The sequence below is a fragment of the Semicossyphus pulcher genome, unplaced genomic scaffold (assembly GCF_022749685.1).
Source record: "Semicossyphus pulcher isolate SPU_LCO1_2020_fin unplaced genomic scaffold, fSemPul1.0.p SCAF_8, whole genome shotgun sequence".
Classification (NCBI taxonomy): Eukaryota; Metazoa; Chordata; class Actinopteri; order Labriformes; family Labridae; genus Semicossyphus; species Semicossyphus pulcher.
This window is the reverse complement of record NW_027211759.1, coordinates 8,728,354-8,741,898: the sequence shown is the minus strand read 5'-3', so window position 1 is coordinate 8,741,898 and position 13,545 is coordinate 8,728,354. Positions and strand designations below refer to the sequence as shown.

The 13,545-nt window shown below is 40.3% G+C and overlaps 1 protein-coding gene across 1 annotated transcript; it reads left to right on the top strand.

The window, feature by feature from the left end:
- Positions 1 to 7,805: 7,805 nt before the first annotated feature.
- On the top strand, positions 7,806 to 9,017 carry LOC138613179 (cyclin-dependent kinase inhibitor 1C-like). Its single transcript, XM_069686788.1, has 2 exons — positions 7,806 to 8,502; positions 8,661 to 9,017. The coding sequence occupies exons 1-2, from the start codon at positions 7,968 to 7,970 to the stop codon at positions 8,774 to 8,776; spliced, it is 651 nt and encodes a 216-aa protein (XP_069542889.1). The 5' UTR covers positions 7,806 to 7,967; the 3' UTR covers positions 8,777 to 9,017.
- Positions 9,018 to 13,545: the final 4,528 nt, after the last annotated feature.

The following is a 13,545-nucleotide window of genomic DNA, read 5'->3' as shown; positions in this document are numbered from 1 at the left end:
AACAACCTCGCATAGCTAACTATTAAAGCATTTTATTTTGAAATCAAAACCTTGAAGAAAAAAGACTTACTTCCGCTACTTTTCGTCAATTTCTCACATGGCCAGTCTGACCTAACTGGCGGGTTTAGCTGAGGTCGGGTGACAGTTTATACGCTTTACCTACAACAGTAGATTTTTTAAATCCCACAGTCACAATAGGATGCATAAAGGTGTTTAATAGGCTACGCTCTGACAACACGCTTTCATCAAAAGTCCCGTTGGTTACATGTTTTGGTTCATTTGTATGTCGTCACTTCCACCCGGCCTACGCCTCAGACGTCACTCGCCATGAAGAGCTGCTCAGATTAAAATGAATGTACTAAAAGGACGTTTTAAAAAGAATAAGAGCAATGTTTTCTTACTAAAAAACATATGCAAGTGAATCCAATAATACAGAATAAAAATTATGATGAACTAGTTGCAAAAACATTTTTAGAAAGGGTTAATAAGTTGTAACCTATGTCCTAAATAACATTATACATTTATTTCCGCGCACTTTATGGATAACAGTTAAAAACAAACCAACCTTTGCATTGCTAGGTTGGGAGCTCCTTGTGCTGTTTTTCTATCCTCATAAATGTAGGTAATCAATTAAGAAACAAAATATTTTCTGGCACCAAGTTTTTCTTTAAACAATCCGCCAAGTCTTAAGTTGTAGTGCAAATAGTGTAAATGTTTTAGTTAATGAAAAGTGGTTTGCATTGAACACCTTAATTATAAATTTATTAAAAGGCTAAAAGCAAAAACAAAGGTAAATTTTTCACAACCTGGCAACCCAGTTGTTGTTCTTATTAATGCCTTGTTTCTGATATAGCATGAAACTATTTATAAAGCATTGATACAGCTCCTAGCTAGTTATATATTATCAAACCAATTAGAAAGGGTTTTACTTTATTGAAACATCATAGTCATAACAAAAGTTACATCCATTATTTACATAAATACTTCTGTCACGAAACAGCTTATCAAATTTAGTGACATCTAGTGGTGATGTTGCACATAGCAAACAACTAACTACCGACCCCGTCCCTCTCCCCCTTGACACGTGCAGGTGAACTTAAGGTGGCCGCTTGAACAGTGTCTGGTTTGTCCGTTCTGGGCCACTGTACAAAAATGGCGTCTCTGCCGAAACATGGCGGACTCGACCCGCCAAAGAGCTCATTATATGGTAGTGGTTTGTTTTTTTGAGGTTATTGAAAACTAATGAACTCATAATTATGAACGTTACATTCAGCTTCTGCCGACGGCTCTGCCAAGCTTTTACACACTTAACCTTAAAGAAATGTAGACGTTTTCGAAAATGTAAGATGGAGAAGATCAAATTTCTCTGTCAACAACGTCCACTCACCAGACATCCAAAGGCTTGACTCAACTACAAATGGTGCACTCTGAAAAACTCAAGGTATGTAGCCACTATCTCTTTCTGTCATTGCAAATACTGTGGAAGAAGTTTTTAAGAGCTTTGAAAGAAGTCACTGTTGGGCAATTATAACCTTTGCATGTGCTGCATCATCAAGTTATGCTTGTCAAAAGTCATTTCTGAAGATTCTTCTCGAGACTGAATTTTCCAGATGGGAAAATCCCTCAGCTAACAACACATAGCACTTTTATCTTTCTCTTGTGCAAGAGTTGAGGACTCCAGGCCAGAGGTTAAGAGATTAAAGAAGAGAACCTCTGTCCTTTATTATTTCCGTTTTAGAAGACTTAATGGCTTAAGAAAATGGTACAACTCTCACTTTCCACTGGCCTATTTCTTTTTAAATTAAATTAGTTTTACTTTCAATGACCATGACCTAGGAGAAGCAAGCAGTATTTACATTAATTTATTTGCATTATATTAATTGTAATTTACACATTTACTAAAAGGAACCATTCTTTGAAATAGCGAGTGTTACTTATTGCTAATGGGGATGCACGATATTATCGGCACGTTATCGGTATTATCAGCACTTTAATTATGCCTAAATGCTCAATGATTCCCCCAAGCAAGAAGCACTGTATTATGTTATTTCTGCATCTGCCAGTGGGCCACTATAATAAGAGTAGGCATGATATCAATTCCACTACAGGGGAGACTTGATGTTCTCTGCAATAAGGTGGAAAAAAACGTGTGCCTAATATATCGGTATCGAAATCAGCAATTGGCAAAAAGGGTTGGAAGATATCGGCAAAAAAACCCAATATGGTGCATCTGTAATTGCTAATATCAGTTTATGTTGGTATACTGTTGAATTCAAGAGTTAAAGTTTATATTGTGGCTTTAGGTTTCCAATGCCTTTTCAGTTACTGGCCAAAGCTGCCAACATACTCGTATGGTTACATAGCCCCTATAATATGTATATAAAACACATGACAATATGTATAAAAACACATTTTTATTTGGGGTCTTATTTGCATGTGTGTGTAAAACAGTTGGCATTGTAGCTTAAGGCAATGCTGTCTGCAGGCTGGATGAGGCACACTTAAGCCTGAGAAGTTCTGTAGGTCATAAACTGCAAACAGAGCACAGAGGTTTTCTTATTGTGAGGGTAAATGAATGGCAGGAGTTGCCCAAGGCTGTGGGTATTTGTCTGAACACAGTTTATAATGTTTAACTGCCTGGCATATAAAACATTAAGCATTGAAAAACACAAAGCCTTCAGCGATGCCGCTCCTTTGAAGACTTTTGTTGTCGCGAAACAAAGGTTACCCTTTTGATATTTGACAATCTCTCTCTCGTTCAGAAAGCTGGTTTTTAAATTCAAAATAAGACAGAAATGCAAAGCTACAAAGCTCCCCGCAATACAAAAATATTAGAGGTACATTTTGTGTTGTTCTATAGACAGCAAGACAAAAGCAAACAGTCCTATCTGCAGAGGAACAGCACCAGTTAGGCACAAGCTGCTCATAGCTGCCTTTTCATGTTTTCTTTCCATTTCGCTCTGAGCTTCTGCGAAAGTATTACTCAAACCTTCCACGGGCTATTTTTAACTTCTCAACAAGCAACTCTGTAAAAATGTTTTTAAAGCTCTGGCTGGACACGGGTCATTGCATTTCACATGTTTTGGCTGAAACTCACTGTACCAGGGGTTAGATTGATTAATGACTCTCAGGAAATGGACTGCTGCATAAATTAATGTTTTTTCCTACTAAAAGAAGATTGTAATTTGTTATGGTTGCTTCATATATTTTTTTTATTGAAGAACAACTTTTGTAAGAGGCCTTTTCTGTTCTATTTTTATTGAGAAAAATAACCATTATAGATAAAAGCATTGGCGATAACAGCTGTCATCAACACTTTAAATAATAACATCGTAGACGTCCACAAAGCCTAGATGTGTCATTATCAATGCATCCAGACTAGAGCAGGTTTATTAAATATCAAAGCGGACACAGAAATAGCTGCAGGGCTTTAGTCAAATAAATGTGTTTGATATTTGCTGAAGTCTGTATCAGTGGAAGCTGTCAGTACTTTTTGACATGCACTGACACTGCTGCTTTGGTTTGGGATAAATCAACACATATTTAAGCATTTTAAATATATTACAAATGTCAGATACAGTCAGGTAATGTTTGCATTCTAAAATAAACTGAGCTTGGAAGCACAACTGAAGTTTCATCCCACGTGAAACAGTCGCTCGTTTGTAAATCTTGCTGCTGTTTCTTGTAGCTTACAGGTACACCTACATAATTTGGCGGAGGGGATCGTTAGGGAGGAAACGGGAGCAAACTCATTCAGGAAATCACTCCAGCTGGGTGTGTTAACTTCAAGCTAAAAGGCAGCATGCAGAGAAAGCCGTTTTATAGGTGTCACATACGGCGGTGGGATCAAATGACTGTTTATCCTCCCTCCGAAGGGCCCCTTGGTGATGCCTGCAGCACCTCAGGGACATCAAAAGGATCAGCTTGTTCAGGTGAGGTGGGGGTGGGGGTGTAGAGAAGTACTTGAAATGGCCTTTTAGTTTAAAAAAACTAAACATCCCATCGGCAGCATCACTAAAAAGAGCAGAGAAGACTTTTTGAAGCTTGACTTGAAGACAAGAAAAAGATGTAATTCCTAAATTAAAATGTGTCACATACTGAAATTCAAGATTTATTTCGTCGAGTTTTAATAGAACAAAATAGTCTGATGTAGATGTTTCAGTAATTTATATTTTAATACAATAGCTTTACAAATAGTTTATGCAGCATATACTACTCAAACCCTTGTTTAACATTTAGATTTTGTGAAATGAGATGATGTTTTCTTCATGGATTATGATCAGTGGAAATCTCCTGACTTACACTGAACAAAAACACGCACTAAGTTATTTTGGCCATGTTATTTTAGCAGTCAAACATTTGATCAATCAAATTCAATCAGTTCCTTTATTTATACATTAACAGTTAGTTCTGACCAAGTAATCTGATTGGACAAGAGGCACTCCATGAGTGCTGATATAGAGAACAACATCACTGGGACTTTTCACTCTGTGTATCACTCCGCCTCAGCCAGGTGTTCTGAATACTATTAATTAAACTCACCGCAGACTGGTGAAGCTGGTACCTCTGACTCACACAGCAGACTCTTATTTTACTGGTTGATGATAAATTAAAACTTACAGGTAAATGCACATGATAAAAGGAGAGAATGTTTGGGTTGCTAGGCAACAACAGTCACTTTTCAGTGAATATGTGGAACTAGTTCAGTTGGTGGCACAAAAAATAATCTGTTGTTAATTGTTACATTTTACTACAATTTGCCGCTTGTACAACTTATATAAAGGCAATATCAGGCTCAAGGTTGTGATGTACTAAAGATCATCAAGGCAAATAGTTCATACTGTATGCATCTAATGCATTTTAAACCTAGTCTACTGTAACATTAAAATTTTCTTCTTAATTATGATCAGTGGAAATCTCCTGACTTACACTGAACAAATACAAATACATGCAGTAAGTAATTTTATCTTTAAACATTTAAATTCCTGCAATAAAGGAACTGCAATACAGAATCACACTGCTCCATTTGTCAGAGAGAAACAGGTCAGAGGACTTCACGCAAGTTGATTGACCAAACCTGCTGCTCTGATGGAGCTGTGAGGAAACATGAATGAATACAGGCTCTCACTTTGCATGTTCATGGCAGTTTAAACATTAGCTATAGCTGATGATATCAGTTTGAAAGTTCGCCTGAGGGACAGAAGTCTGTGAAGTAAATCTGTGACCAGTTTGGAAGTGAGTAATACGATGTGAAGGTGGGATAATTGTCTGATTCTGTTTATAGTCACGCTCTTTAATCCACTTAATGATGTCATGTTTAACCTAATAGACTACAAAAAATATTAATTATAATTAGATATAAGTGGATATTTGATTTAAGAATTTAAGATCTGATTGCTTACCCTGCATACATACACTATATACGGCTATAAGTTAGGCTTATAGAAACAGCAACATTGTAGTAGGTACATATCACCACTAGGGGGAGCCAGAAACCAACACATAGAGATTTCTGCCTGCATTCATCACAGATTGGGAAGTCACAATGAAGAAAATTATCTTTATGTAGGTTTGGCATTAATCTTATAATTGAAAATACTAACAAATTCATATTTTTATTGATATTATTAAAAGAACAGCGCCAATCACAATAAATGAAGAGACGTAAAAAGTAAACAATCACATCAGATGAGCTGTACACAGATTAACGTTTTGATACTTTAATTTGTCATAATATTTAAAAATACAAATAATGTCAGTCCTCAAATGTTATGGTGTTGTAGGAAATAGTTTATTATTATGTGTATCCAGGTGCTGCTAACCTGACAACATAATGTATATCTCTGTGTACATTTATTTAAAGCATCCTTATATAGCAGAATCACATGTCAAACCGAACAGACGGGGTCTTTAACCAGGAAAAGGGGTCTTTACTATCAGAGAGCACCTGACATTCAATGGAACAGGTGAATCCTTACAGCAGGCTGCTGCTAACTGTCCCGACACCTCTCCCCTGGTGGTCTCACACTCGAAGTCATGTTTTTTAATTCATGTAACACCAGCAACTCTCATGTGTTAAATGTGCCTTGGTGTCACTTGTGTGACGGCATAATAGTGTCACACGAAGGTCAAAGTTTTTCAGGAGAAAAAACGCCTGCAAATGAATTAAGTCCCTGAATAGTAGAAGCTTTGAAATATCACTGTGTTTATACCAACTCTCTTTGCTCATTAAACAATATAAATAAAGATAAGATGCAATAACTCAGCATTACAGCGGCACTATAAAAATGTAAAGGAGAGGAACAGAATAGGCACTAACTAGATGCACATCGATAATACATTTATAACAGTATTTTACCAGCAGTTTCATTACAGATTATGATCAATATATTGCTTTTCTTTAACACATACAACACATGTTTAGCTATAAGTAATGTCAAACGTTTAACGGAATTGGTTGTAAGAATTTACAATGTTTTGCTGAATGTACGCTTGCAAATTTAACAAGCTGCAGTACCCGTTTTGCACCACTAAGTGTCGCTGCGCACCTGTTGTTAATGACAAAGGCGTTGTCTGCTGTCTCTCCTGCCTGTTTGGATCTGAGTACTGCAGACTCTGCAGGCACTACGGGCTCTTGCACTTACTTGTGTCATATTAAAGATAGCTATAGTAGGTGAAGTAAATGTACATGCTTAATAAATGAACATAACCTATAATTAATAACGTAATGCTACCTATCTTAAACCATACTTATCCTCCAGGTTGACGGACTGATTGTGTCATGGCTGCAGTGATTTGTGCTCACTGTTCCAGGCTGTAACTAAACACCTTTGCTAATCGAGTGTGACACTTTTTAAAGTGAACTCAACATATAACGCCTTTTTCACTGCAGTCATCTTATTTGTTTTTCACGGCTGAAATGTTGTAATTCGTGATTTAACTGGATTACAGAAAGATTACAGTCTTTTTACATAAAACAGTGGAAATAATTAGTGAAATAAATCCATTCATTTTAATTTAAATTGTGCTGAAAATGTGCTTCACTTTGTTTACAGAGTTTACAACTGCTCAGCTGGGCTTTAAAACTGCTGATTAAATTATGACCCTGCCTTCTTCCCTTACTTTGCGTCTTTGCTAATGTGCGTAAAAAACCAAAACAGCTCTGTCGCTGCAAAATTCATGCAGAGGGCTGACTGCAGATATTATATGACCCGGGGAGGAGGGAGAAGGAGGTGTTGCTTTGGCGAAGGAGAAAAGGAGGAGGGTGCATATACTGTTAGTGTGTGGTGTAACGTAAAGGGGTCAAATATGGGACAACAACACTACCTTTAAATAACTTTCTTTCAGTATATTAATAAATAAACTACTCATTACAATGATTCAACGAGAATCCAGTGCTATCGTGTGTCAATGACATGAGGTGTGTCAAAAAGACGATCGATCACCTATAGGTCCATTATCGGACGCACAACTCAGAAGTAGGCATATAAAGCCGTGTCCGATAATGGATGCACAACCACCAGCTGCTTGTGTAACCACCCAAAGTCGACCTGAAGGTGCAGCTCCAAACAGTTCGACACTGACACCGGGAAAGTCCGCTCAGTGTTCTCCGAGAGAAAACTCAAATCGCTGCGCTTTGCTCGGCGCACAGCCAAATGGGCATCAGGGGCCGACGGGAAATCAGGGTGGGGGTTGTGCGTGTTTGTTGGAGGGGGTTGGACGACAAACCAAGACAACCAATGAGAACCTCGCCCGAGAGGTTGCTGCTCTGACTGACGAGTTGTAGGGAGGTTAAATACTCCAAATCTCACTACGAAGGTACATTTAAACCGAACTGTGGAGGAGAGTCACGTACAGGCGAGGAGAAGGAGACACGCACGCATTTCAGCCACAATAACAACAACAACACCTGATACTCTCTTATCGGGCATCAGTCGAATTTCATCTTTGTGGAAAAAATATTGGAGATGTCTAACGTGCAGTTATCGAGCAGCGCACTGGAGAGGCTGGTGGCCAGGAGGACCTTCCCTCTCCACCGGCGCACGAGCGTCTGCCGCAACCTCTTCGGACCGGTGGATCACGACGAGCTGAGCCGGGAGATGAAATCCAAGCTGCGGGAGATTTCCGAGCGGGACCAGCAGAGGTGGAACTTTAATTTCGAGGCCAACACCCCGCTGGATGGGGATTACGCATGGGAAGAGGTGTCCGTGGATAAGACCCCGGTGTTTTACCAGGACTCTGTACAGAACGAGAGGACCAGGGTGCCGGCGACGCCCGTGAAGCAGACACCCACCCCCTCGGACTCTGTTCTCCCGGAGACCCCGAATATGGATGTACTGGAGCGCTTGGCCCTGCCTGAGAGCAGCAGCACTCCCTGTCCGGTGGAGGTCAACCAGGAGAACCGCACAGACAAGCTGAACTCAGGGAAGCAGGCTCACAGACAGGTCCCGTGTGCGAGACGCAAGAGGACGGCCACCACTGACAACAACACGCACATCACAGGTAAATAAACGGCATTTAAATTCAATGTTTAGCATGTGTGCGCTCCTGGCTTCAGCGCTGCGCTCTGTCTCTTAATCCTTCCCTTTCCTTCTTTTCTGTACGTAATTTCCCCATCATGTGAATTATGCGTATTTAACTGTATTTCTTCCTTCCAACAGACTTCTTCGTGAAACGAAGGAGGGCTGCTGACAGAAAATCAAATGATATGAGCGCGTGCCACCTCTCCAAGTCTCCAATCCCGGTGGAACAAACTCCACGAAAGAGGATTCGTTGAAGGTATGAAGATGTATTATTTTTTGTTAACAGTTCAAATCGTTAAAATGTATTTTAATATGACAGCTCTGATTGTGTACCTTTTTATATAACCAACTTCTTAATTATAAAGAGTTATAAGGACTTATGTTTAGTCTCATATCTGTAGAAAAGGCGTCTATTTATCCATTTCTGTTTTGTTTTTCCTGTGTTCAAGTTAAAGCATTACGCGACCCGTAAAGCGCAGGCAGTCTTATCAGTGAGGGGGGTGGGGAGAGTTTGTGGTGGTGAAATCGCAGTAGTAGTGATAGTAGTAGCTGTAGTAACGCTGCTGGTTGGGGGAGGGGAATGTGCGTCACGATGTGGCGGGAAAAAGCTCGGGTAAAGGGTGACGCCTTCTGCTGACTCGCGTCTTTCTTCAGAATGACTGTTCCTCGGAAAACTCATCGTGTTTTATGTCTTCTTTCTTCCTGTAGGTGTTTTTTTTTTTGCACTATTTGCCTTCGCATTTTTGAGGATCGAGACAGGGAGGATGTTTCTTGTCGCTACTTAAACGCCGGAGAGGAGAAAGCAGGGGACGGTGTGGTGTGGGGGAAAGAAGCCCGACCGGCCGGCTGCTCCGGCTCGGTGCGCCCCGGCGGAGCGCAGCCTGAACACCGGAGCAGACTCTCAGGACTGAACGGTTTGGGGGGGGAAGGGAGCGGAAAGAGAGAGAGAAAATTTCGCCGAATGACTTCTATCCAGTACAAATGTAGCATTGTTGCTTTTGCATACAGCCACTCGACAGTGTTAATGTTTTAACATCTGTGCAATCCTAAATTACTTTAAAAGAATTGTCTACACTGGCCAAAAGTGTACAGCTTTATAGAGACAGTAGCTTATAAATGTTTATTTCTGTTCTGGTTTTTCTGTAAATGTATATTTTTAAGACTATTTTAACTTATAATTTATTTATGTTTCTTTTATATTTGTTAAATGCCTTGTTGATTTAGCCAAAGGGCATGTTTCTATTTTATTTCGTGTTATTTTATTGTTTCCATTTTGTTGTTTTGTGATGTTTTTGCAATCATGTAGCTTCCTCTTAGTAGTCCACACTTGAAAAAAATAGGTTTCTTTGTGTTTCTGAGCCGTTTTTTTGTGTGTTTTCATACACGTGTCCTAATTATGTCTCGCAAAACGAGGAGAATAAAATATTTTTCACTTCAACTTTAAGCAGATTTGTTTGTGTGTTTGTGTTTAGTGTGGGGTGTTTGGAAACTAGCTGCGAGTCAAATTAGACCTGAAACTGAGACTTTGGCGTCTTTGTGTTTTCTGGTTTCACACTCGTGTGTGTGTTTTTTTTTTCTATATTTAGCAGCAGAATATGAACAACAGCTTTATTGTGTAGTCAGAGGAAGCTGGCTGCGTCCTCGCTGTAGATTTTAGGTGTTTTACGCAAATATTACAGCAAGGAGAGCACAAGAAATACCACCCAGACTCTTTGCAGCGCGATCACAGACTCCACCTCCCTCCGGGGGACGCAGGTACTTCTCACAGAGCTCCGCCTGTATCTGTCTGCCTCTCTGTGGACTCGTATACCTTGCGGGGGGAAAACGCATTGAGACGTGCAGCCTTGGGCAGCACATGGCAGCTGCGGGATATAGGCTGGGATTTAAAGGCCCTTTCGCCCCTCTAAAAGAAGCAGCAGCTGCCTTTGGATCCCCGCTTTGTCCGCCACGTAGACACCCCCACATGCAACCCGCACTCAACAAGCCCTCTAAAGACCCACTCACACACACTGTTTACCCCTTTGCGTGGATACACCGGGCGTGGAGGCCACCTGCCAGAGCTGCAAAAAGAAAACTACTAGTCTTTGTAATTGTGCTCGTCTATTGAAACAAACCATTCAACAGGTCATACTTGCAAGTTTACCCTTAATTGAAAGAAGCCACATGCAGCAGGAAGCAGCAGTGTGTGAATGCGCACGCGGGGCCTTTGCAGCCTGGCTTTGCGCAGGGAGAAATAGAGCCACATTTCATAATTCCCTTTAAATTTCTCCTTTAATTTGAAGTGCTTCGACTGTCTGACATGACTGTTTTGATGAAAATGGAGACTTTTGATGGCCAGAGTGACTTTGTCAGCTCCATGCAGCCATAAGCTCTGACGGCCTTGTTCTGATTTCCAACACAAAGCGCTCTCCGGCTCCATTCTTTCCTTTTTGTTGCCATATGGCAAATCCATGTAGACATAGCCAAGACCCATTCAGTCAGCCGCAGAATGTCCTGCATCAGAGAACAAAAGACACTTTGTCTGGCTGCTCCATTGATACGGCTGGGCGAAAAAAAATATTATAATTAATCTATGGCTATATCCAGCTAATTAACGCCCATATGCCCACGGGGAGCTGCGGGGCCATTCAGTGTAGTTTTAAAATCTCAATAGTTTACATGTTAAAGACAACAGCTGTTCATGTGTTACTTTAATGAAGTCCCCCTCTATGTCGGAGACTGGACACATTCAGGGGCTCAAGTCCCCCCTCAGAGCTAAAGGGGTCATCTTCTTTTATTTGTCTCTACAGCTGTGTAACTATATAAAATTTGTCCCCATAAATAGAACTTAAAAATCACATTCGTTCTCTCAAAGAGGCTTTGAATGTGAGCGTTTGCAGGAGAGGTCAGAGGTTAAGGCCTGAAATTCAACTCGGTAAGCTTCTCTTTAAACAGAAAAATAATCTGCGTGTAGTTTAAACAGTAAATAATTTAATCAGGCTGTCCGCGCTGCGCCGTAAAAAACATAAGCTCCTCTGCTTCGGCCTGATGTTCACCAACTGCGTGTTTCCTTTACAGTTTAAACATGTGTGACAGTAATGACTTAATTCAGCCCTGTTGTGTGTATGATGGACAAAAAGGAAAGAGATGACAGCCAACATACAGACCTCATTAACAGACCCTCTGCAGGAGAATATAATTACAGCAGCAGCTGCTGATGGACAGCCTCATGGGCCCTCCAGCCTCTCTGACCTTTAACTCACAGACCTGTTTGTCTCATCAGCAACACTGTAATCAAATATATTCACTTCAATGAGTCTGTTGAATTAAGCTTAAAACATCTGTATAATATATATTTATCATGACTGAGTTGTGCAGCTTTCAGTGTGTGAGATCACTGTGGGCAAAGCAGGTGAAATCCTTATCTATAATAATGTCACTGAAATTATATATATAATAAAACTAATAGACTATATAAATAAGATATCATTGTTTTAAGTAAGATCATATTTAAATGTACTTTACAAGATATAAAACGTATTTAATTTAAGTTAAAATGAGTGTAAAACAAGGATGCAGATGCTTTTATTTTGAAACGTACTTTCAAAGCGTTTTGAGTGCCAAAAATGAACGAACAAGTTAAAACCTGAGGTCGTAAATCAAAGTCTTTTTTGATCATTTTTAATAATAAAAGAGGAGATAAGTTGTTCCAAAACATGAAAAAAGACGAAATTAATCTTTAAAAGGCGGCCAGGCAGGCACAATGAGGCCTCTGTGCACGCGCTTGCAGACTCGCATAATTCAATTTTTACTAATTAATCACATTTACTGCTTCTAACATCTTCTAAGTAAAGATGCGTCACATGTTCTCTCAAACGTTGCTCCTTTATTGGTCTAATGTTGTTCGTGATTCGCAGCCACTGGCTCTGAGGCCTCGTGCAAAAATGTTGCAAGTAAAATATATTTTAAGACAGGAAAAAAATAAATCGCATTTTCCTCTCAAAATCCACAATTAACGGGGCAGTCTGCAAAGACTGCAATTAAATATAGAAAGGAGGGAAATCAGCCAAGAGGAATTAGCATTTTCCATGACCATCTGGCATCGGCGCAGGCGACAGGGAACAAAGGCGAGCTGGATGGAGAGGAGAGGCGAGTGTGCCATCGCATTGACCTGCAAATGAGGCTTTGTCACCGAGTTAAAGCTCCCTGACCCCCTTTACCCCCCTCCCCAAAAAAGACTCTTTTTTTTTTTTTAACATATAGCGCAACGAAAGGAGGCCTGAATCCAGGTCTGAGGATGTTTAGGTGCTGCAAACCAAAATCATCCAAGAAACGTTGAAAAAGTGAAAATAATCTAATTATTTTGCTTCATCAAAAGTCTGATTTCCTTTAAATCAAACGAGTAACAGCAGCGTGTTCAGTCTATGGATGTAATAAAGATAAAAGCATGCAGAGAGAAGCAAGTGATTCCCCCCGACTACATTTTTATGTCGTTTTATAGTTCAAAAAAACTTAAACGACTCAAACTGAAAGAGTTTAATTTGAATGTATTTAGCTGCAGGCTGAGATTGAACCTCCTGACGCAGCACGGGCCTGTTGAACTTTACGCACAAAAAGTCTAAAAAAAAAAAAGGCCTCTGTTATCTCTCGTTGGCGCTACAAAGCTCGCGTTTTATACCGATAAATAACGACAACTTGAGATTAATTTTGACTCTTAATCAGAACGATTCCTCTTTGTTTCTCCCTTGTTGTGCCCTGATGCGTGCGCAATGGGGATCTTTAGTGCGGGCAATAGCATTAAAGTACGTGCCGTGTGTGTGCGTGCGTGCAGAGGGTGTTTTGGTGGGTGGGGGTGGGTGGATTGTTGGACACCTGTGTAGCCCCACACCTCCCACCCCGCCTCCACTCTACGACTGAAGTGGGCAGACAGAGGCCCACGTGTTTGCATAAAGGTGATTGTATCCGGAGGAGGGATCTGTTGTTTGTCCCTCACTCTCGCTCTCTCTTTTCTCTCCGTGTATGTGCGTTAAAGACGAACAGACAT

What these genes read in the sequence shown, in the direction of transcription:
- LOC138613179 (XM_069686788.1), top strand. Translation starts at nt 7,968, where the DNA reads ATGTCTAACGTGCAGTTATCGAGCAGCGCACTGGAGAGGCTGGTGGCC. An exon ending in CAACAACACGCACATCACAG is followed by an intron (nt 8,503 to 8,660) that starts GTAAATAAACGG and finishes TCCTTCCAACAG; the next exon opens with ACTTCTTCGTGAAACGAAGG.